The sequence below is a fragment of the Ictidomys tridecemlineatus genome, chromosome X, assembly GCF_052094955.1.
Source record: "Ictidomys tridecemlineatus isolate mIctTri1 chromosome X, mIctTri1.hap1, whole genome shotgun sequence".
In the NCBI taxonomy this organism is placed as follows: Eukaryota; Metazoa; Chordata; class Mammalia; order Rodentia; family Sciuridae; genus Ictidomys; species Ictidomys tridecemlineatus.
This window is the reverse complement of record NC_135493.1, coordinates 16,571,416-16,597,082: the sequence shown is the minus strand read 5'-3', so window position 1 is coordinate 16,597,082 and position 25,667 is coordinate 16,571,416. Positions and strand designations below refer to the sequence as shown.

The 25,667-nt window shown below is 37.0% G+C and overlaps 1 protein-coding gene across 12 annotated transcripts in view; it reads left to right on the top strand.

Moving 5' to 3' along the window:
- Ints6l (integrator complex subunit 6 like) overlaps positions 1–25,667 on the top strand; it is a 64,497-nt gene that overhangs the window by 5,948 nt on the left and 32,882 nt on the right. For 5 of the 12 annotated variants that reach the window (XM_021726292.3, XM_005325184.5, XM_021726291.3 and 2 more), the window contains exons 3-8: positions 16,278–16,427; positions 17,223–17,312; positions 17,549–17,732; positions 18,129–18,257; positions 20,168–20,331; positions 22,932–23,084. In XM_021726292.3, the coding sequence (XP_021581967.2) occupies positions 16,278–16,427; positions 17,223–17,312; positions 17,549–17,732; positions 18,129–18,257; positions 20,168–20,331; positions 22,932–23,084 (870 nt within the window). Of the gene's footprint in view, positions 1–16,277; positions 16,428–17,222; positions 17,313–17,548; positions 17,733–18,128; positions 18,263–19,165; positions 19,274–20,167; positions 20,332–22,931; positions 23,085–25,667 lie in introns of those variants that run through there. The other 7 variants (XR_005734010.2, XM_021726294.3, XM_078034232.1 and 4 more) reach the window with 7 other exon arrangements.

The following is a 25,667-nucleotide window of genomic DNA, read 5'->3' as shown; positions in this document are numbered from 1 at the left end:
AATTAAGCCCCCTTTTCCAAACTTACTGTACCTTTTGCTATTTCATACCTTGTTCTCTCTGTCTGGGACATACTAGTTAGCCTGACATCTCAACTCTTCATTCCACAATTATCAAAACTTACCTGGCTCCTCTTCCCCACCCCTACTCCAAACAGTATAACAATTCCTTCTGTTATCCCTTAACACTTTCCACATACCTTAACTATATATCCACATCTCTGTGTGTGTGTATCTGAACACATACACATACACATTTAGCATGTTATTTTATGTGTGTGATGCTGAGGTTCAAACCCATGTCCTCATGAATGCCATGCAAGCATTCTACCACCGAGCTACATCCCCAGTCCCTAGCATATGCATTAGATGGTGAATGTTAGAATTCATATTGGCCTAAAAATGCAATCTTTTTAAGGGCATATATTGGAACATTGCTATATTTGTACCTCTGATACCTATGGGAGTGCCTTGATTTTAGTAGATACTCAATAAGTGGAGAAAAAATTTGAGGCAATATGTATGAGTGAAAGCTACTTACCCCCCTTCCCCTCTCATTGCTACAACTATTCACCAGAAGGTGACCACTGTTAACAGTTTAATATGTTTAATGTTTATTACAGTTAACATTTTCATATGGGTTCAGTTTATGATATGATAGAATTATATTTTTATAAAATGAGTGTATACACCTCCTTTTTCTCTCTTTTGCTTATCAAAGTATATTTTGTATACAGTAAAATACAGGAATCCTAATGACTTGATGCATTTTTATATTTATACATTCATGCAACCACCTCCCCATGCCAAGATAGAGATTGTTTCCATCAACCCAGAAAATACCTCTTGCATCTTCTACAATGCCTCCCTCCCCCCTTGCAGGTAAATATGGGTCTGGCTTATATAAATATCGCAGTGGTATGATTAAAATTTTTTTTCCATGGATAGTTTGAATACCTTGGTCTGACTTCCAAGGTATAGTCTGAAAGTGGTTTGCTGCTACAGCAGTCTAGCTATTTATTTACCATATGATTATTGATCATCCTCTGTGCACCAGACTTTGTTATAAGGACCTAAAGTGACACCAAGAAACATGTGGCCTAAAGGGACCAGAATAGTAAAAGATATGGCTCTAGTCATCAGGGGTCTTGAGAACAGTTGTTGGGAAAAGGTGACTGGAGAAGGTAGGTGAGGGTATGGGTGTGTCAAGACTAGTGGACACTTTTTTTTTTAGAGAGAATTTTTTTATATTTATTTATTTATTTTAGTTTTCGGCGGACACAACATCTTTGTATGTGGTGCTGAGGATCGAACCCGGGCCGCACGCGTGCCAGGCAAGCGCGCTACCGCTTGAGCCACATCCCCAGCCCCAAGACTAGTGGACTCTTAACCAAAGAATTAGAGAGGAAGGATGGAGGGAGGATGCACAGGCCTCTTCGAGAATTCAGTTCATCTGGTCAAGATTGTAACTAGTTCAGGCTAGACAGCAAAAGGACTTGGAAGCCTACAGGCTAGAGTGTGCATTATTTATTTTGAGATGAAGAGCTATTCAGCAGATTTGAAGAAAAATGGGGCAAGGTTGTTATCTGTCTCTGTGCTTGTTTGATTATTATTATACGGCATTCCTTGAAGTGGGCTAATGAGAGGGGAAATTGAAAGGAGAGGGAAACCCAGAAGATGTAGTTGATGTTGCCTAGCTTTGCATTAATAAGATGGTTACTTGAAAGTGTTTGGCCTTGGCATCGGGATGGGAGTGGTAGCAGGCAGTGGGGAGCAGAAAAAGAGAGGGCAAATGTTTTCCTTTTCAGTTTGCCTTTGCGTCAGGAAGCTAATTTGAACTGCTTGGAACACAGGGTTCTCAGTTTCAACAGAGTGACCAAATCAGGCAGCTGCTTCATGTCTCATGGAGAAATTGCTTTCTGGGGAAAGGCTAGATTGAAGGACCCTCTGTTTGGCGTAGAGGATGTGAAGAAAGGAACCTGAAACTTTGTAAACATGGCCAGTTCCCTTGGACCAATAGAGTGTAAATGAGAGATCCAGGCAGATCCTTGGTACGTGTGTTGGGAGCTTAGAACACATTATCTCCTGAGTACAAGGTTGGAAATGATGATTAACTTCCCAGAACTTCCTCCTTAGGAAAGCCTTTTTAACCCTTGGTGGTCACTTAGCCATAGAACTATTGTGTTTATGGGTTGGGGGTACAGCTTACTGGTAGTGGGTGTACTCAGTGGTAGAGAACTGGCCTAGCATACTCAGAGGTCCTGGATTTGGTCCCCAGCACCTGCAAAAAGCAAAAAAAAAAAAAAAAAAAAAAAAAAAAAAAACCACAAGTATCGTGTGTATTTTTGTTTCTACTATTGATAAATGGGTTTGGGTTTCCTACTTGATTTGTTAAAAGCACATCCTCCCAGCTTCTTCCTCACAACTTCCATCAGAGACAGTGAGGGGCTGAAATGGCAGAAGAGGTTGGCATGGCTCTTCCAATGTGGCAGTTTTTCATATGTATAGATTGACTTTATCTACACTCTTCAGCAGAGTATCTATGAGCTATGTGTGGTTATTGAGCACTTGAAAAGTTGCTAGTCTGTAAGTAGATGCTGTATGGAATAATGGAAAATTTCATATTTTGAATATATGAAGCTAAATAAACTATGTCTTTTCTTTGTTTGTTTTAGTACCGAGGATTGTACCCAGGGGTGCTTAACCACTGAGCCCCATCCCCAGCCCCTTTTTATATTTTACTTAGAGACAGGGTCTCACTAAGTTGCTTAGGGCTTCACTAAGTTGCTGAGGCTGGCTTTGAACCCAAGATCCTCCTGCCTCAGCTGCCGGAGCCACTAGGATTATGGGCATATGCCACCACGCTTGGCAATAAATTATGTTATTAATATTGCTTGTTTCTTTTACGTTTTTTTTTTGTTGTTGTTGTTGTTCCAGGGTCTCCCTCTGTTGCCCAGACTGGCCATGGTCTCCTGAGCTCAAGCAAACCTCTTGCCTCAGTGTCTCAAGTAGCTGGGACTATAGACATGCTCCATCATGCCCACCTTTTACTGTTTTAATGTGATTGCTTGAAAATATAAAATTACATACATGACTTGCACTGTATTTCTGTTAGATAGCAGTGTTGGTCTGTATTCTTTCAGAAGGTATTTTCTGATATTCATGCCCTAAAATTTGTTTCTGAGGGAGGATCCTTTCAAAGTTCTATTTAAAATGAATAATGCCATAAAGGACTCATTTAAGCACTAAAGGTTATCATACAGTTCAGAGTTGATAGCTTGATAACCCTTTGCCCTAGGGCAGAATGTGAAAGCATCCTATTCTTATTTGTATTGAGAGCTGGTTTGTTGTTTAGACTTTTGGATCCAGTTGCTGATCCAACTGGTTGGGTTAGAAGTCGCCCCCCCCCCCCCCCCCCGCCCCTGCCTCTGGGTTAAATATGACAAGAGTATATATGTGAACTAATCTAACTGCTATAGTTAAGAATTCTGTTCATAAAACATGGTCATTGGTAGTAGTACATTTTTAAAGCTTTGGTATTATTACAAATATATATCATGTCCCTTTTTAGATTTACTTAGCTACCTTGCCTAAAATTTCTCCAGAACAACCCTTTTTCGGGAAAAGTAGGATAAAGAATAAATTCTCCACCTTGGCATAATGTTAAACCTAGGAAACAAAGAGGAGTTTGTATCGTTGTTCTTACTGAAGCCTTTTTTGATATTCCTAGCAGAGCCTCTTTGTCTTATCATAGGAAGTCATCAGTAGCATTAAAATGACAGGGGAGGTCCACTGGACAGGAAGGCTCCCAGGATTCTTACTGCTGGTGTTAGTCAACTTCCTAGTGGGATTTCCAAGAGTGTGTCTTTGTATTTTTATCACTATAATTGCTCCTATGTAAGGAATATTTAATTGTGAAGCTGAATGGAAATACAGATAGAGTAATGAGTAGCCACATATAAGAGGTGAGAGAGGAGGACATGGCTATAGCTCAGTGGGAGAGAGTTTGTCTAGCATTCCTAAGATGCTGGACTCAATTCCCATTGCCAAAGAGGTGGGACCATTTTATAGCCCTAGTTTTGGATCCCTCTAAGTCCTATCTTGCAGTCAAAGGTGTTATCTAGCTTTTATAGCATACCCTGTATTTCATCTATGAGATAACTTATATCTGCTTCCTTGTAATCATGAATGATCATATAATTGGTTTCTAATAATAGCAGCTGACATTTATTGAGTAATGCTTATGTACAGGGCAGTGTGCCAATGAACATAAATTATTATTTAGCTTATCTTCCCTGTCAGCTTATGTTGTCATAGGTACTATTATTATCACCATTTAATAGATAAGGAAGAGGTTTTATCTGGGGCCTGGAGAGGTTAAGAAACAAAATCGATTGCAAAGTAGGTCTAGACCTATTCCAAAGACTTAAGTAATTAACCACTTCACTTTTTCTATAAATTGTGATAGGAGTTTTGTTTTGATAACTTCTCATAGGTATTTTTTATTACCACATGTCCCAAAACCATCACTTTTCAGAGTCAGAATGCTATTATTTATATCTGCATTTAATATAACTGTGTTTGATAATATAGCAAACATTCAATGGATGAAAATTATTAGTACTAGCATTATTTTTATTATTTCTCAGGCTATTTCTGGGTGAATATCATTAGGCATTTGTTTGCATAAATTTGTTTGGGAGGATACTGAGAATTGAACCCAGAAGCACTCTACCACTGAGCTACAACCCCAACCCTTTTTACTTTGTATTCTAATACAGGGCCATGCAGAGTTGCTGAGGCTGCCTCAAACTTGCATTCCTCCTGCCTCAGCCTCTCGGGTAGCTGGGATTATAGCTGGTGCCACCATGTCCTGCTACACTTCTGCCTTTGATGTTCCACAGATATGCCCTTACAAGGAGTTGTTGAGATTCTGAGTTGATGGAGCTTCAAATTGAGTGTATATGTTGGTGAAAGTTGGAGTGATCTGGTGACTGGGCTGAGTGGGCCCTATAGGAAGGGTGGTAGGCTTCTAAAAGTAACTTGGTAGTCCTTGACTATCTAGTGGCACCAAAAATTGAAATGCCATTACTACTTTAGTAATCTCCTGATAAATGTTTTTTTCTGTATAGAAAAGAAAGACAGTCCACACTTTCTTTGGTAGCTAGTTGGCTTCTTTTAACTCACAGACTGTGGCTGAGGAAGACATTTATTTTTTAAGGCCTGGATGTACCATACTGCGTCTTAGAGTTTTATATGCCTCATTTTCTGGTGTGATCCTTATTTCACCCAGATCTCCCACTATTTTCTCCAGCAAAATCTGTCATACCTAGATGGCTTTCCACTCTACTGTTTAGTCAGATGGCCTACCAGAGGGGTGGATTCAGAAAAGAAACAGAGATGCTGTCAACTCAACCATTGGAGTCCTAACTAGGAAAACATTACATGAAGGCTTTTGGTGTGATGTGTAACATGTTTGTAGAAAAAGTAATGTACTGTATCTCAAGCCTTATTCACTTGATGATACTACTCATTAATGCCTGTTGCTGTTTTCATTGTGTAGATTTCCCCCTTTAGTTTGAATAGTTCAGTGAATTAAATACCAAGAGCCAAGCTCTGGATTTGAATGCTATAGAAACAAAGCCTCTGAACATTATTGTTTTTGTTTGTACAACTGAGGAACAGTCCTATTGAGAAAAGTAAATATGATTTATTAAGGTCTTAGGATTTACTATAGGGCTTCTTGGGCAAATTTACTGTTTCTTCTACTTATTCTTGACTGCATTTGAAAATAGCTACTCCTTCCTTCCAGAAACTTATAACCTCCTTTATTCTGTTTCCCTACCTCTCTCTTTTTATTCTTGTTTTATCTTCTAAATTATTTCCCCTGACAAGTGCACCCCACCTTACTAATAGTTTCAAATATTTCATCCACACTGATGCCTCAACATTTCCAACTTTTCACCCAGGTTTCTCAACTGACTCCAGGTCATCTCCCCTGGCTCTCTGTCCTACTATCAGCTCACAGTTAGACCTCCTATGTCTCTATAATCTTACCATCTCTTCTACATTCCTCATCTTTTAATCACTCAGGATTAAAAGCAAAGTCATTATTTAGCTGTGATTCTTTTCTTCCATCTTCTAAGGACCATCTCTCTTCCCTATGAAATGTCTCCTACATTCATTCAACTCAATTTCTACTGACATTACTTTAATCCTGGTCCTTATGTTTTAATGCTTTGACCACTCTATCAACCTTCTAACTGATCTCCCAAGTGTTTCCCAAATTCCTACTCCCCACTCACACCAACTGACAAAAAAGAAGCTTTTGAGCTGTATAATAGAAGCAGATTTACACCATTGCTGGGTACTTATAAAAAGTGGTTATAATAATCAACTGCTCACTTTCCACTAAAGCTGGTTCCATCATATCACCCTCCCAACAAACCTTCAAAGACTCCCCATGCCAATGGAGTTAAGTCTAAATTGCTCAGCTTGGCATTCAGAGCTTTGGAATCTGCTCCATGTGTTTGTATAAACTTATTCCCATCATTTATGGATATACACTTTAGACAGACCTGTCTTTTCTACCCATGAGTGTGCCTCTCCACTCCTGATGACAGCCCTTAGAACATCAGTCAACAAAAGAAAAAGAGATCCAGAGCCAGGAGTTGAAGGCCTGGGTGAGGAAAGGAAGTGAACTGACAGCATCCCATTAAGGGTGTGACTGGAGGGGAAAGCTGTGAGGGAAGATGCTTTAAAGTGCTATTATAATGATGAGAAGTTGCAGAAGGAATAGGGGAGGGAGCTGGAGTATGACCTTTAGTGGTTGATTAGCCTGAACTAGACCAAGATGGTTTGATTTAAATTGGCACTGCTATTTAATAAGAAACCCATTTCTCTTTGCATTTCTGTATCATAGGAAGAGGGCCCATAGAACTAGGCAGTGGACTAAAGGATTCTAGGGAATATCTAGCATTTAATACATATTTGGCACTGAAAAGTTAGGGCTCCTTCCTGTATTTGTTCATTTATTATTTTTTTCTTCCTCCTCCTCCTCCTCCTCCTCTTCTTCTTCCTCTTCCTTGCCCTCCATCTCTCCCTTCCCCGCTTCTCCTCCTCCTCTTTCTTCTTCCTTCTTTCTTTTATTTTCTACCAGGGATTGAATCCAGGGGCACTTAACCACTTAGCTGCATTCCCCTGTATTCTTTCTTGAATGAGAATGCTGGTGATATACAAAGCAAAATTTCCATTTCTCTTGAAATTTTACATAGATGCATAGACATCAAATACTCCATAGAGATGCTTTTGAGCTGTATATTAGAAGCAGATTTACACCATTGCTGGGTACTTATAAAAAGTGGTCATACTAATCCTTTCAGGTAGATCACACTATCCACTGCCATGTTATATGGCGAGCTGTGCTACTTTGGCATCTCTGTAAAGAGTACTAGACTGGAAGGCAATAGAATTATACACATGACCTCAGGCAAGTCATTTAACCTTTTATGGTGTCAGTTTCCCCATCTATTAAATGAACAGAGTAGACTAGATTGTTTCAAGGGGTCTTTCTGGAAAAAAGTACAGGAGATATTGTATAACTGAAAGGCAGGAAGTGGAATAATTGAGGATTGGAATTCAGGGTGATTTTAAAATTACTTTAAACTTTAGAAAACAGTTCCTAGATGTGCTTAATGTGCAATATCACACACTTAGCAGTTAAATCTGTAATTGTCACCCTGTCTTATTGATGTTGTTTCCCTCTGCCACTAATAAATAGTTAAATGTTCAGGACAGAGTCCTACTGATGGTTACTTTGAAATGATGCACAGAGTGACTAATTTTGTTTTTCTGTTGAGATTTTCAAAAATTAATTTGAGTTCCTTTTATCATGTAATAAATAGCTCATAAAATTATTTGAGGCTTTAAAAAATTAGTCTAGGGGAAAGAGATGCTATCTAATCTTTAGAAATTCATAAATGGCCATTCTGTTATTTATTTTCAACTCTTTTTGCAGTGTTTAGTTGGCTAAACACATTCCTGTCCATGTGTTTTTCCCCTAAAACTACCTTTGTTAATTTTTATCTTGTGTGTGTGTGTGTGTTCATAAAAAAAGTCTCATTTTAGAAGCCAAAACTTAAGCAAACATGCATGTAATCTGCACAGTACCATTTTTTCCCTGATAATAGCTACAATTGAAACGGTCTGAGCGTGGAAAAGGAACCCCCTCCCCTCTCCCTCCCTCTCTCTCTCTCTCTCTCTCTCTCTCTCTCTCTCACACACACACACACACACACACACACACACACACACACACACACAGTGATTTAACCCAGGATCTCAAGCATGCTGGGCAAGCACTCTATCCCCAGCCCCAGGGTAAAGGAAACTTAACAATTATATCCTACCAAGCTTTCTAAATTCTAAGACATTTCTGTTGCAACAGCACTGCAATTGACTCTTGCACAGAGGAGAAAAGTTTCTAAAACCTATTTGTTTCTATGTGTTAACATCCACTAGTGAAGATCGATTTTCTTTTCATCTTATATTTTCCAGTGCACTTTTTTTTTTTTTTGCAGGACTGGGGATGGAACCCAAGGCCTTGCATATATTAGACAAGTGCTCTACCACTGAGCTGCACCCCCAGTCCTCCATTAAACTCTGGAGAGATGTGGTGCTTCCTACTTTTATCCAAATTCCTAGGGTAGGAATTGGAAAACTTTACAAAAGTATTTTGAAAATTTGCTTTATTAATCTTTATGATCATTCAGCCACTAAAATAATTCATAGGTATTATATAGACAATGTGCGATGGTGAACTGTATCAATGGAATCAAAATGTGCATCATTTCTTTGCCAGGTTCACTTAAAATATGTAGTCCTCTGAGTCTTTAAAAAATAAATGCCTTTATTTTATTTGTTTATTTTTATGTGGTTCTGAGGATTGAATCCAGTGCCTTACACATGCTAGACAAGTGCTGTGCCACTGAGCTACAGCCCCAGCCCTCTAAGAATCTTTAACCATCTGCTGAAAAGCAATTCAGTGGTCCTAGACTGTCAAACAAGTTTCTGTTATATATTAGGTAACTTCTTAAGAATAGTTTTAAAGTAGAAGACTCAAATAAGGTAGACTTCTTTTATGTGATTTTGATTGGTAATATTTCCTGAAGGATGTGGATAGAAATTGGTAGATTGAACCCCATAATGATAGCATTTAGAACTCACTGGGAGAGAACTCATTTAATCAAGTAAAATGGACTTTGCACATACATTTTAGCAAGTTCAGGACACCAAGAAGGGACTTTGGGAGGTGATTTTGACAAAAGGGAATCCAAGAGAACTAGATAGTCTTAAAACAAGAATTTTATAAGAAATTAACAAAAGTAATTAAAAGTACATATAAATTAAAGAATAGTGAAATGCCTCCTTTGTGCCCAAAAGTGTATCAATTCCTTGAGATAATTGATTGGTACTTGACTAAGTGAGAAAACCACAAAAAATGGGAAATCAAATCAGGCCAAATTGCTAGAGTATTAAGGGGAAAAATGTGTCAGACAGGGTCAGAAAATAATGCAAAAAATGAGTCTGAAAAGGAGGTACAAGAAGAACGATAAGTCTATTCTTGTAATGGTAAAGCTTCTTCCTAACATGTCCTTCATGATTTTAACAACCTCCTTTAAAGGTGTAAACATATTTTGAAAGGATATTTTAATTTTTTTAAGGTGATTCAGCTGTCAGTGTTCTATTAAGAGGGCAGGTAAACCTTGTCGTGTATGTATCAGAATTGGAATCCATTTTAATTGCAAGAAGAAAATCCTTGCCATAGAAAAGTTTTAACTTGCATAAATGTTCAATATAAGGCTAAGAACAGAGACAAAGAGAAAAGCCATGTGTCTCCTTGGGAGACAGAGTTGATTGGAAAATCAGGACTTCTTATTTTTCACTTCATTCCATTTTACTAGTCAGTTTACCAACATAGGAACATTTTGTAATGACAAAGATGATAGAAAGTTAAATTGAAGAAGAAAGTTGGTTAAGAAACACTGTTGAAATTGATTTATTCTGGGGTTTTGCAGAGCAAGTTTCCCCTAAACTTACAGAGAGCAAATGGAAAAAGGAAAATAGTTTATCTTTCACCAAGAGAATTGATGGCCCAGCTAAATTTAGACTCTCCAGCTTTAACTTGGGACATCTGGGAAAACACTCCAGTCTGTTACTCATCTAGTTTGTAACCATCTAGAAAGAAGCCCAAAGTCCAGAATAGCTCTAAGATGGTCTTATAAAGGGCAAATAGTATTGGGCTGATTTTATTTCCTTTAATAAAAGATAAAATGTCTGTTGAGAAGGGAAAGCTACATGGATTACCTCTGCATGTCAGTGACACTTGTTATTTCTTTATTGCATAAGGCTTGTTGACAAGCTGGGAAGACTTGGGATGCACTGCACCATTCTTCAGGGGGACATCCAAATAGGCTTAGGGGAGAAGTGTGCCCCAAATCGTCTGTGTAGTGGCTCAGCACCAAGTTTGGGACACAGCAAGTGGTGCCTTCCAGGGAGTTCTCTCCCTGATGTGATATATGGGATTCTATTTTATTTATTTATTTTTTGGTAAAAATCCACTTCCAGTCCCTTTAAATAGCTACCACCTTAGAGAATCTTAGTTATTCAGTTATTTTTTTTATTTACATGTGCTCAATTTAAGTACATTTTGTAAGGAGGGTTTCTTGTGTGGAAAGTTAGGTGCAGCTGGCCGAAATTTCTTTTATAAATTAACTTGGAGGGGAAATTAATAGTATGTTTATGAAACCTTTGCATTATACTCAAGCAATGTCACCAGTATTTTGGAAAATGATTACAAATGACCTTTGGAGATAGAGTGACAGTTTTCAGAAAAGGCTCTAACACTGTTCCCACATCCTCTTATAGAACAGTTGATTTGTTTTTTTCTCTTTTACTTGTTTATAGTTCCTGGCAAGATTTTGATGAAGGAAAGAGTTCCTCATTTAAAAAAAATAAAAATCAATGAGAAATAGTCTGGCCAAAATGGGATGAAGTTCAGGAAGGATAAGGATTAGGAGGCTGAGGTTTGAGGAAGACACTAAGTAATACCCCCTCCTTTTCTTTTTCTATTTGAAATCAATGGAGTAATATGTCCCAAGAACCAGCCTGAGTTCTAAGCACCAAAGCGTCCAAATGGCTTGCATATTGGCAGACCTCCCTGTAGGTCTGTTGTAATATATGTATAACTAAGAACCACATGTCAGGGCTGGGATTGTGGTTCAGTGATAGAGCAGTTGCCAAGCATGTGTGTGAGGCACTGGGTTTCATTCTCAGTGGAAAGAAGGAAGGAAGGAAGGAAAGGAAGAAGAAAGGAAGGAAGGAAGGTCTATTGACAATATATGTATATATATATATATATATATACACACACACACACACACACACACACACACACACACACACACACATATACATGTCAGAGAATATACAGAAAATGAGAAAGAGCTTTAGCAACAGGCCTAGAGAGAACATCCTGGTTTCCTGATCCCAAACCCAGCAGTCAGGTTAGAAAATGGAAACAAGGCTGCAAGATGGTAGTAGGAAAGAATTTCTTTTGATTTTTGCCTTTCTGAGCAAAAAGTGCAAATTTTCTCTGTTCCATGGTGATATGGGTGAGGAATAAATAGCTAGTGGCTAGCCAGATAGAGCTGAGACCAGACCCGGGCCATCAATAGACTGAAAGGCCCATGCTTTTTTAGTATGGAAGGTCATTTTTAGTTGACTATGCAAATTTAAACCAGGTCTGCACTACTATTTTCTAAAGCAGGAGGTGTTTTATTTCTGATTTATTTAAAGGGCTATTATAAGGTGTAGAATAATAGGACACATAAGTCCAATTTATATAAAGGATTGCTTTGAGGTATCAAATTACAGGATATGAAAACTGGAAGAGAGTTTAGAATAGGGTGTTTTTTTTGTTTGTTTGTTTTTAGCCCTTTTGTTCTTTGAATGAGAAAACAGAAGCCCAGAGGGCTAAGTGAATTACTATGGACCACTCAACTTGTCAAGCTAGTGACAGCCCGGAATAGACCAGGGTCTTCTAATTCCAAACTTAATGTCTTCCCTACACCCAATTGTTCTGTATTTAGTCATCAGGGAAAGTAGGCTTAAATTAAATGAAATTTGGAAAATCCATTAAGCTTAAGAACTGTTAGGCAAATAGTTCTATATGAAATATGTGAGTGTGTAATATAGTGGTTTAAATAGGGGGAAGGTGGCTCAGAGTTTAGGCTACCTGGGATCAAATTCTGGCTGCACCAATTGTAGTTGTCTGACCTGTACAAGTTCCTTCACCTTGCTGAAACTCAATATCCTCATCTATAAAATGGATATCATAATAGCACCCACCTGGAGGGTGGTAAGGAGACTCAGATGAGAAGGGTTTATATAAGATACTGTGCTTGGGGCTGGGGATGTGGCTCAAGCGGTAGCACGCTCACCTGGCATGTGTGCGGCCCGGGTTCAATCCTCAGCACCACATACAAACAAAGATGTTGTGTCCGCCGAAACTAAAAAATAAATAAATTAATTAATTTTTAAAAAAGATACTGTGCTTGGCATAAGTGAGTTCCTAGCATGTAGGCACTTATAAATATAATCTGTCATCATTCATCACCATTTTCATTTACCTCTGAGAGACTTTTAAAACTTGATTTGCAAAGACAATAAATCCTTAACGTAGGATTCTACCCATGCCAAATCCTCCTTTGTCCTAAACCTCCCTTATTTATGTCTCTCAGGATAGAAACTTTATAATCATCTTTTTTTCCTCTCACCCCACATTATGGTACCTGCTCTGTCACTAAATCCTATCTTGTTGTTTCAAATGTTTCTCAATTAACTCCTTCTCTATTCTCATCCTAAGTCACACCCTGATTCCCACAGGCCTGGATTACTATTTAAATCTCCTCACTTCTTTTTCTGACTAGTTTCTTCTTCCTCAGTCTGTCTTCTACATTAGAACCAGACTGATCTCCCTGAGACCCTGCTTTTATTCTATTTGCCCTGCCTTGGAACCTGTAATGAATCCATTGTCTGCTGCCTCAATGCCAAGCTCTTCTGCCTGTCTTCAGTCCTTCTAAAAAACCAGTGTCCAATAGGAATATAATGGCAGCCATCAACACAAAGTATTCTAGTTGTCACATTAAAAAGTAAAAAGAAAACATGAAACTTCTTTCTATTAATATATGTAACTTAAAATATCCAAAGTAGTATCATTTTAACAGGCAATATAAAAAGGAATAATGAGATATTTTACATTTTGGGGATCTACATTCTCAAAATCCCATGTTTAGGTCTAGCAATATAGCTTGTGGTAGAATGCTTGCCTGGCCTGCATGAGACCCTAGGTTAAATCACCAGTAACACAAACATACACACACACACACACACACACACACACACACACACACTCACACACACACATGTATTCTATACCTACATCAAATCTTGATTTAGACTAGTCATATTTGAAGTGTTCCTTGGCTACTTGTGGCTGAGGGCTTCTGAATCAGATACTATAGTTCCAAAATGTGACTTGTCACCACTGTCACTCCCACAAATAAGATATACCTAAGTCTCCTTTCTTCCTCATTTTAAAAAATAGAGTTTGTAATGTGCTGTTGTATAGGTTGTCCTAAACCACTGTAAAGTGTGAAGGTGCTTTGTAAGCTACAATTTTGCAAGAATGTACAAATTTCACCATCCTGAGAGGAAGATATCTTTGAAATAAAGTAATTTGAAAGAAAGACCATATTAAGATGGCAAATTAGGGTCTGGGGAATATAGCTCATTCAGCATTTGCTTAGCTTGCGAGAGGCCTTGGGTTCAAATTCCAAGCATAAAACACAAACAAAAACATGGCAAATTAGCTGTCCTAAATTCATTTCTGAAAAACTTCACTTCAAGCAATGAATAGAGACTATAACACCACTTTCTCTTGCTATCTCTATATAATAGACTATTATAAAGAGATTTGTCACATTATTAAAGTTCTCTAAATATTTTAATCTGTGGTTCTTTTATTGTTTTTCCTTTGGCATTTTGAAAAATGGATATAGGAGCATTTCGTTTTTCTCTTGAAATGGGAGGGGGACTGTTAGCAAGAAATTCATTGTCTTTGGTAATGCAGTGTACACACTTTTTAGTAGTGAGGTAGGAGGATTACAATTTGCTCTTATTGTCCAGTTTATTGCAAAGGATCAGAATTGACCTAAAAACAGAATGTCAGAGTTTCAGATGGCAGAAAATGTAAAAATGCTTTAAAATCATAGTACAAAAGAATATTTAAATAGTAATTACTCTGACAGATTGAATAAGAAGAATTAGGACATTTTAAAAGAAAATATTGATGAGTTATAAAGTGACACCCAAATCTTATCCTAGGGCTTTGTCAAGCCAAATAGTCCAGTCATTTTTCTTTAGACATACCCTGAACTGTCACATGGTCCTTTAGGAATTCAACGCTTAATATAGATATTGCCATAAGATTACAGTGTGGAAGGAAGATTGCTAAATGAAGTAACATCTCAAATAGTTAACTTTATAAGGCAGCTTCTTGGTAAAGAACTCTACCATTCCTAAGTTTGCCCAAGCCAGAAACACTAACCTAATGTATAACCCTTTCTCCCTCACCTATCCCTGTAATTAGCTGCCTAATCCTTACAACTCCACCTCTTGAAATCCTTCTTTAATCTGCAACCTCTTCTCTGTCCTCACTGCCCTAGACAGGCTTTCATTACTCTTTTCATACCCTATTGCAACAGTCTCTAAACCAGTTTCCCAGCCCTAAGCTTCAGCCTCCTCTCCACCCCGCAATTTAGCCTCCAACTCGCAACAGAATTATCTGGCTAGAATGCAGATCTGATCATGCCACTCCCCTAATTAAAAACACCAAGCTCTTCCCAGGGCTGACACAGAAAATCTAAACTATTAAACATGGTATAAAAATCACTGTAAGTCAGAGCCCAAATTATTGGATCTGTTGTGCCTCCTGCCATGTACCCAGAAAAATGATAATCAGGTTACTCCTGGTTCTCCAGTAAGTCCTACCCTTTTGTGAACTCTCTTCTCTTCCCTTGGGTAGTCCCCTCCACCCCTTGAGTCTCATGATTTTCAGGCTTATTCTCTCACTCTCATCATCTTTTCTTTCAGCCTTCATATTGCCTCCATACTTCCTAGTGCTATGAGAGACCATGAAATTGGAAAAGAGTACTGTAGTTATATGAATAATGGACAATTGAATATGAAATCCAAATAATTTAATTCATCTCAGTATTATTTGCTCTTGCTTTCTACCTCCAGCTATACTGGCCTGCTTGGCATAATTGTAGCATTCAGGATATCACCCTGCTATCTTTAGGACTACCATGCTCAGGTCCACCATGTTGCCAAGATGTGCTATTGGCTGTCATCCTTGCTGCTCCACTCCTGGGACTTACTCATAGTTGCATCTGTTTCTATTGGTCTATTTCTTTTGGCTTCTTGACATTTTGTACCGATTTGTTTTTATATCCATCCCTGACCAGTCAGCACCATCCTTTCCTTCCTTTTGTTCTACGAACCAGTCAATGAAATCCTGTTGACTGTTTACCTGAGGTCATTGGTTCTTTGCTACTGTTCATGGGGTGCCTAGAGAATGCTGTTCCTTTGCCAAAACTTTTTGTTTCTTTTCTTTTTCCCCTTATTCTAGAGTTGGTGATTTCTGAATGCTTGAGAGACTAGAAGGGTTATCTCCCAAGAAGTGTTGGCTCTATTATAATTCCCTTTACTCTGATTGAAAAGTCAAAGTAATTTGCTTGGGAGGAAGAATCCTGACTAGCAAAATTCATGAAGATCAGACACTTAGTAGCTAACCATTTGTCTCTATTGAGAATTTAACTGCTCTGTGTTCTTCAGTGTCAAGATAAGATAACAGAAGTGTCTTGGTCAGTTTGGTTGAGCCTAAATACAAAAACAGACTTCTTGAGTCAAAGCTCTCCTGCCCTAGTAACTGAATATATTTGCTTGAGATTTTTGCTGTTGATCATTAAAGTTAGCAGATCTTTCTCAAACTGCTTACTTTAGTTCAACTCAAGCAGGCAAAATATAAAATAGAATTAGGTTAAGGAGTGATTAATTTCCCAGACAGAGGCTGGATACTTGCTGTTTAGTTCTTGTTCATACTTTTTATATTGTTCATTGTATAATCAGGAATTTCTTTGTAAATGTTTGGTTTTCAGGCTGGTTGGAAGGAAAATCACGCAACATTCATGAGCGAACTAAAAAATCTTCAGGCTTCTGGACTGACTACTCTTGGTCAGGCTCTAAGATCCTCATTTGATTTGTTAAATCTCAATAGATTAATATCTGGAATAGACAATTATGGACAGGTAAAAAAAATTTGAGTGAGTACAGCTAATTTATTTTGATGACTTGGGGTAAGAATTCAAACTTGGGCATGGTTACCAAGATTTCTGTTACTTTTCACATCCTCCAAAAAAGAGGTTCACATGCCTTTTAAGAATGTACTTTGCAAAAAGAAATCCTCTTGTTTGGCTCTTGTATATTGTTTGATGACAAAATAGTTAAAATCACCTACCATCAGATCATCAGAGAATGGAATGAATAAATTGCTGAGAAATATTGGAACAAGACAGTTGGAGAGAAACTCTGTCCTTAATCCGCCTTGCTCCTCCCAGTCTGATGAAAAAGCTCTAGAATAAGAGGAAGGCTGAAAAGCATTTGTTGCTTCTACCATTGTCCTTTTCTACTCTAAAAAATGCCCATAGTCTCCAGAGTCACTCTTAAGGTTGCAGAGTGAATCTGTACCAAGATTTTGACTCAGGTGAATTGATTAATGAATATAGATGATACTGCCATTATGATCCCTTTAATATCATTATTTTGTGATTACTTGAAAAGAAGTGAGAGAAAAAAAGTATTTTGAATGTTAGGGATTAGGGAGTTTCTGAATTGTAAGAATTTCTCAGTTTATACAAGTATTACCTCTCCACAGGAGGTATTGTTATTTTGATTCTCACATATTTTGGTCTCTAATCTTTTCTTCTTATTTATCCAAGCAGATTTTATCATTTATTTGAGAGGTCATTGGCAGGGCAAATGTAAAACTTGAAATACAATTTTATTACTTTATATAGCTCTAATGCTTTTTAACTGTATTTTAGGGAAGAAATCCATTTTTTTTAGAACCATCTATTTTAATTACCATCACAGATGGAAACAAGTTAACAAGTACTGCTAGCGTTCAAGATGAGGTGAGATTTAATTTTTTTTTTTACATTTCACTTACATGGCAGAGAACATGCAGCTATTTGTGTGGGAGGCATGTATTTCCAGTTAAGAATCAAGTTTGGACAAACCTCCTGTCTTGGTAATCCTTGAGAGATTGCTTAATTTTATTGAGTCCCATGAAAGAAAAGTGAACCTTTTAACTCTTTCCTTATTTTTATATGGGTTGTTATGATGAACCTTTTCAAATTTTGCCTTATAGCTTCATCTTCCTTTAAATTCTCCTCTGCCTGGAAGTGAACTAACCAAAGAACCTTTTCGTTGGGATCAAAGGTTATTTGCCCTGGTGTTACGTTTGCCTGGAGTGGCTTCTACTGAACCAGAGCAACTAGGGAGTGTACCCACAGATGAATCAGCCATCACACAGATGTGTGAAGTCACAGGAGGTATTGGCAATATTTTCTATTTCTGAAGGAAGAAATTAGGGCAGCAGAGTATAGTTTTATTAAGTGCCATATATAGACTTGGCTTGTTTTCCTTCAAAACCTTTTAACTCTACTACTTAAGCTCATTGTATTATATTTGCAGTCAATGTAGTTATGATCATTCCAAGCTTTATTTTAGGATTTCAAATGTTTGTATTATGAAGTAGTATTTTAAAAAAATATTTTTTTAGTTGTCGATGGACCTTTATTTTTTATTTGTTTATATGTGGCACTGAGGATCAAACCCAGTGCCTCACACATGCTAGGAAGTATTCCACCACTGAGCCACAACCCCAGCCCATGAAATAGTATTTTGTTTTATCAAACTTGTGTACTTTGTTTTTCTCTCTGATATAGGTCGCTCCTACTGTGTTAGGACACAAAGAATGTTGAATCAGTGTTTAGAATCTCTAGTTCAAAAAGTTCAGAGTGGTGTAGTTATTAATTTTGAAAAGACGGGACCAGATCCACTTCCTGTTGGAGAAGGTAAGGTAAATCAACTTATTTTTAACCCTTAAGTGTTTCATAGGAGAATGACTTGAGATTCAGAAGATATTAAGCAATTGGTAATAGAGATAGCTTTTATTATCCATATACATTTGAATAGTTACAATATCCTTCAAATAATTGCCTATGTATGCATATCAGGTAGCCAAATTCTAATAACCTTAATTTTTCACATGAATGTTTCTAAGAAAATTCCTCCTTTTCCTGACCTCTTTTATATTCCCTGGTCCCACTGTGGAGATGACACTAATTCATTTACCTCTCTATTCCCAAAATATCTGGATATTCACTATGGTATGGTACTTCAGTAGCAGTCTGTTTGGGGGATTGTGAGCACTATATTTAAAGGTGCCTGTCTTTATGAAATTTGTTAGTTAACCTCACTGAAACAAGAGATTGTGAATATTTATCTAGGAACTTATAATATTCCATAAGGTCCTATGCTGGTATTTTCCTTATCACTTTTTAACTGCAGAACCTTTTCAAATGAGATTTTATAAAAAGTTTTGACATCTAGAAATAGATAAAAGTAAAGCTACTTTTGCATGGGGGAAGTTGGCCAAAGTCATTCTTTAGATGCTTTGTGAATGGATGTTTGTAACTATTGAATATGTGTGGATTTCAAAGGGACCAGGGAACTAAACCATACTATAGTAATTGTAGGACTTCCTCAGACTTCTGATCTAGGTTATTATTTTTCCTCATGTGTCAGTTCAAACACATATATACATATGCATATATAGGTTCCATTGTTAACCATGGTGCTTATCTGATCTGATCCATACATTTTAATTGCCTTGGCCAAGGCTAAAGGGATAGAACAGGAAGTTACACCTTTCTATCTGAAGTAGTCCATTCTGTGGTTCTTGACTTTTTTTTCTCTTTAGTTCTTGGATCCTTTTGAGAAGATGTTGGAAAATATGGAATCTTTTCCCTACAAAAAAATGACAGCTCATAAACAAGGGACCCCAGAAAATCAGAAAATCTGATCTGAAGTAATTACTTGTTAAAGTAATGCTGAAATAAGAAAATCAAATGGATGTAATTTAAGAAAAATGAGACTTAAATCATTAAAAATATTTTTTAAAAATATAATTTAGACTAATGAATCATAGGATAAAAGGTTATGTCACTCCACCTACTGGGTGGGGGCAAATGAAATAGGCTAGTTTAAATAATTAAAATTCATCCAGGACATGCATGTTACTCAGTGTCATACAATGCTCAGTTTCCATGGAATTTTAATGGTGAGTGGGAAAACAATAGTGAATTAACCCAAAATAACTTTGATACATTTACTTTTTGTTTATCACTCCTAATGACACACATAGATGGTATCTTCAGCATGTCTTCTACCTTCAAGTGAATTTGGATAGATTTTATTTTGCTATGTGGACATTAGCTCTAACTTTTCCGTAAAGAATACTTTTTTCATCTAATTAGCATAGAAAGAGTATATAAATGGAATTTATGATCTATTTTATCACATTCCAAAAATATAAAAACTCTGCTGGGAAACAAATGATTTCATTTGCTTAATTTAGTAATTGACTTCTTGAAAAACAACTGTACTGTTTTGGTATGTTTAATTTATGTGTCCAAGTCTCATAAAATTTAAAACTGATTTTATAATATTTTTTCCACACATCTATATATTCTCATAATGGTTGAAGGATAGTGGGAGGTGTTGAACTAGAGGGGATGGATTAGAGGAAGAGTTGCTAGAGAGGACATTTGGAAATCTTAGTAATATTGCCTTTTCTTCCATTTTTCATGAATTGCTTTTTGTTTTGCTTTGTTCATTGCTTTTAGCTGGAAAATTTGTACAAGACGATCAGTAACTATGAAAATAAATTCATGCCTCCATCTATCTTTTGTTTAATTTTTAGATGGACTTATGGATTCATTTAGGCCAAGCAATTCATTTGCTGCTCAACCATGGCATAGTTGTCATAAACTCATTTATGTACGACCTAACTCTAAAACCGGTGTTCCTGTTGGACATTGGCCAATTCCAGAATCTTTTTGGCCAGATCAGAATTTACCTTCACTAGTAAGTATCATAAACAAAAAGGTAAACATCATTCTGGATTTTTCACTTTGCTGATTACAGTGAACTTTTAAAAAATAACTTTGAGGCTTTTTAGATGTACCACAAGCAAATCGATCTATTTTTTAATATCTTTATTTTTTAATTTATTTTTATGTGGTGCTGAGGATTGAACCCAGTGCCTCACATGTGCAAGGCAATCACTCTGCCACTGAACCACAACCCTAGCCCCCAAATGGACCTTTTCTCCTTTGCCTTCTGTCTCTTCCTGAATGTGTAACTTGTGCCTAAAAGCAAGAGAGAAGGGCTTCCTTTATTTTCTGGCACTTTTCATTCTTTCATTTGCCTTTGCTGCTTAAACTGCCCTCTTTGGATGTTAAAGCATTATTGTTTTTAATATTGTCAAAATCTGTGACTTGGTTTTCATTTTAGAGGGGCTGACTTGATTTACATGTAATTACAATGTCTAAACAATACTGGTGTTGATTTGCACACATAGCCTCAGGAAATTTGAACCTAGTTTACACCTTATATAGGTTCTAGAAGCATGTTCAAAGTATCTTCAAAGTTCTACTAAAGGAGTCCTTAATCCCTACTTTCATCTTTTTTTATTTTTTCAGTGCCAGAATCTTTTTAAATCAATGATCTTCTGTTCTGTAGCAGTGCACTTTTTTTTAAATTTTTTTTTAATATTTAGTTTTCAGTTCTCGGCGGACACAACATCTTTGTTGGTATGTGGTGCTGAGGATCGAACCCGGGTCGCACGCATGCCAGGCAAGCGCGCTACCACTTGAGCCACATCCCCAACCCCAGCAGTGCACTTTTAAGTGATGAATAATTAATATTTTTAAATGATGTTTAAGACTTGTCTTTTTGATCACTTCAATTGGTATAATAGGGCTTGATACTATTATTATTCCTAGTACCAAGTGGATGGTCTATAATGAGGAAGACTGTGAAGCATACTCTCTCCCCAGCCCCCAGTGTAAGAAAGCCTGAGTAATAACTCTTGTTTGGGCTGAGGAGTGGATGGGGGGACACAAATATACTGTTACTCTAGTTTAACACCTTCCTTGTTCAGCTTATCTGTATTATAAATTCTAGAAATTCCCAGAAAACTGCATTTTCTCCTAGATTACTATTTTGAAGCCCCTGCATTTCTTTGCAAGAGTATCCATGGAAGGTTTGCTTGTAAAACTAAAGAGCTCTTTGGTCCTTGCTCTGAGTGAGAGTAAGTGTCTCCCTCCTCACCCTGGTGCTCCAAGGAGGCACATGTGTTAAATCTCAGCTACTTCAAACACCCAAGTGAATCTTTTAGTGGCAAATTTACTCATAGTTGCTAATGATAGGGCTTCACTCATATCTTTATTGCCCTTTTACAAATCTAGGAACTCAAATGTTTCATAAGATGAATTGAAACTGAACTCAGGAAAATCTAGAATAAAAGAACTTCCAAATAATCTGCAGTTAAATTGTGTTTCCATTCTTCTATCTTTAAAAGCTCATTGGAGCTGGGAGTGGTGACTCACTTCCTTAATATAAGTGACTTGTGAGGGAGGATGAAGAAAGAAGATAACAAGTTTGAAGCCAGCCTCAGCAACTTAGTGAGACCCTGTTTCAACAAATAAAAAGGATTATGGATATAGCCCAGTTATAGAGCACCACTGGGTTCAATTCCCACTACCAAAATCATTAAATTTAATTTAAAACTCATTTGAGGGCTATTTTTCTTAACCCTCAAACATCTTGTAGGTTTGTAAATGACAGGAGCAAATGAATGTATTTTTCCTTTTTATAAAGGGCATTAGTATTTTATTGTATTTATGTTAACCTTCCAGATCTCTCTGCCCTTGCTGTCCCCTTTTCTCTCTCTGGTGCTTTCTAGTCATACAAGTTAAACCAAAATATCATGACTTCTCCATTAAACCTGCTGGGCTACCCCAGTCACACAGGCCTTTGCAACCCTGCCAAAATCATACACAGCTCTAGCTATTTGAGGCAAGTATGTGGACATGAGCAGTACTACAGAACTCCACCTGGACCCTCTAGTTGCAACTGGCTCCTTTTTGGTCGTTATCTTGCTCTTTCTCGTATCTTTGCTGTTTTGCATTTTGCTTATAATTGGCTGTAGCTTTGCTCTTAATTACCTCATTAGAAAGTTTCATAGATTTTTTTCTTCCCTGGTGGTATCTGGATTATCTAACCTCATGACACAAAGAAATGAAGAAGAGCAAGCAATGCTTAGAGGTTGTAAATGTAATTAAGGGTTTATCCTATGGATCATAATGGCTTAAACATATTTAAAGCTGGGTTTTTACTTCACTAAAATTCTAGTTATGAGTGTTGTAATATACCTTTCTTCTTCCCAGTGCTAAGTAGGTGGTAGAGATAAAGAATCTGAGTCCCCTCCCGCTGTAGAAGCCTCTGATGATTCCTACAGATCTTGTAGCTTTTTGCTCATGTCCACATGTAGTGTTTTCTCAAAACACTAGTCTATATTTCAGTGATGGGTAATAGAATATAAAAGGGCTTGAAGAATTGTCAGAAATGTAAGCTTGCTTGATATCTGATCATGTTTTCTTCTTATTTTTAAATTTTTTAAGCCTCCACGAACATCTCATCCTGTTGTGAGGTTCTCCTGTATAGACTGTGAGCCAATGGTAATAGACAAACTGCCCTTCGACAAATATGAACTTGAACCCTCTCCCTTGACTCAGTACATCTTGGAACGAAAATCTCCCCATACCTGCTGGCAGGTATTTATCCTTGTCAATTAGCCTAATGTCTTTAACCACTTTGAGATATGGGAATTGTCTTAAGAAGTTTCAAAGGTTAATCTGGAAATATTAGACTAAGTTTTTTTTTCTCTGAAAGGCTAACAAATAGGCAATAGAACCAACCCAATAATTTTAGACTGATATGAATCATTAGCCTTATGTACATTGCCATTTAAGGCCATATAATCTGATGAAATCTATATATTTGAAAACTTCAGGGGGCCCTAAAGTTTATCCATGAACCCCAGGTTAAAAACCCCTAATTTAAAGGTTGTAATTCTATTATGGTATGGCCTCTGCAGTTGAAATGGGGTTTTCAGCTCTTGGTTTGAACTTGAAAGATTAGAAGTGCAGGATTTTTGGGGCAGAAAACCATAAGATCTGAAACTAACTTCTATATTAGTATAATATAATAGACTCTTCTTATAATACAAACCACACTCTGTATGTTTTGGGATTTTGTGTGGATGAGACAGATATCATACTCTGGCTCTTCTGAGTATTATGGTTCAGTTGGAAAGACTTGCTGATTGGTTAATAGTCACCTGTGGAGTTTGATTTGTAAAAATCTGGACATAGTAGTCACATAGTCTTTTTATTTGTATTCAACAAAAATTCTGCACCGTAAAGATGTTTGTTCTATTTCTAAACTACAGAGCCATTTATAATCACTGATTTTTAAGTTCTGTTGGTGCAAGAGCATTTTCAGATTTCCATCTGTTTCATCCTAAAATATGACATTATTGTTACTAGTTCTCTGTCTGTAAGCTTATTGAATTCACCAAGATGCTTAAAACAGCAAAAAAGGGAACAGGGTCGAAGCAAAGATTTAAGAGTTCAAGAAACAGAACAATATCAGAAACATAATATTGAGCAAAAGAAGCCAGACAAAAATTATTACATATTATTATATAATTCCACTTAATATTCAAAAGGGTTAAAGTTGCCTTACTCTGTTATAAGTCAGGATAGTGGTTCTTGTTGGGGCAGCAGGGTAGTAACTGGAAAAGGACAGGAGGATGTTTCTAGTTGTGTTCTGTTTCTTTATTTTTTTTTAAGAGAGAGAGGAGACAGAGTGAGAGAGAGAGAGAATTCTTAATATTTATTTATTAGTTCTCGGCGGACACAACATCTTTGTTGGTTTGTGGTGCTGAGGATCGAACCTGGGCCGCACGCATGCCAGGCGAGCGCGCTACCGCTTGAGCCACATCCCCAGGCCCTGTGTTCTGTTTCTTTACCTGGGTGCTGTTTGCATATATACATCCACTTTGTAAACATTCATTTAATCATACACTTATAATTTATCCCCCAAAATGTTAGAAAGGTAGAGATATGGATAATAGATTGCTTAAAATAAATATGAGAAGCTTGAATTCAAAGGTTGTAAAGCATTTTTACAACAAATGCAAATAAAGTTACAAATGACACTTTTCCCTTAAAATAAAACATTTTTTCTATATAGTACATTCCTTGTACACCTTCTCCCATGAAACTTAAGAAATCCAGTATTCATTACTGCACAGACCCTCAAATATACCATAGTCCTTTATCCTGATGTTATGTTACTTTGTTTTAGAGTATTTTTAATGTGATGAATTATTAGGAGTGAAAAAGAATAAAATAAATCAGGAGCCAGAAGGTTTGGCAAAACCATCGTGAGAGTGGATTCTAACCCTAGCTCTGCCACCAACTATGTGGCCTTGTACTGGGCACTTACTTTCTCTGAACTAGATAGCCTCTAAAGACCCTGTTTTCTTCTAGCAATCTAAATTTGTGAGTGATAATAAATTTAGAAAAAGTTAAGGGTTTTATACAAAGCAGAGAAAGGGATGGAGAAAGTAAGGGTAGAAGAGAAATAAAACCCAAAACAGTGCTTTTCCTTTCATGGTAATCACTGGTCTGGCCCCTGACTGCTATATGTATATAAATTTTTTTTTATCTTTCATGATGAATTTTCCCCTTCTTCTAATGTACACACACAGGGAATAAAATCTAGCATGGTTAATTACAGTTGTACATTTATATTGAAGTTCAAAACATAACACAAAATCTTGAATTGTGATTTAGCACAGCTCATGCTTTGTGGAGCTTTAAGTCACATGGAAAAAGATATGTTCTTCGTAATTACTAAATAAAACAAGAATTTAGTGAATTCTTAGGTAGGTGATATTGCTGGTACCAAGAGCTAGCAAGATAAATAGATGTTACTAACATCAGGTTTTGACTTTGTCTTAAGTGATCCTGCCAAAAGACTTTGGGGAAAAAAACGTGGTATCTCTACAAGTATATACTGGTGTCCTGATTTGGACCAAAGAATATGAACACGGAACACAGAAAGCATAGTAGCTAGAGGACTCTGGCACAGCACAATGAAGTGTACAGGGGATGATAATATATATCCCAAAGATATCAATAAGGAATAAGAAGATAGTCATGTGGGATAAGATTAATGTTTTAATCTTTATTGAATGTTTGCTCTAGCAGTGTACCTTAGAGGAGAAAAATGCCTTCCAGATTGAATCAAAGCATCTCCTTGCTGCCTTATAATTATCTGCAACAGTG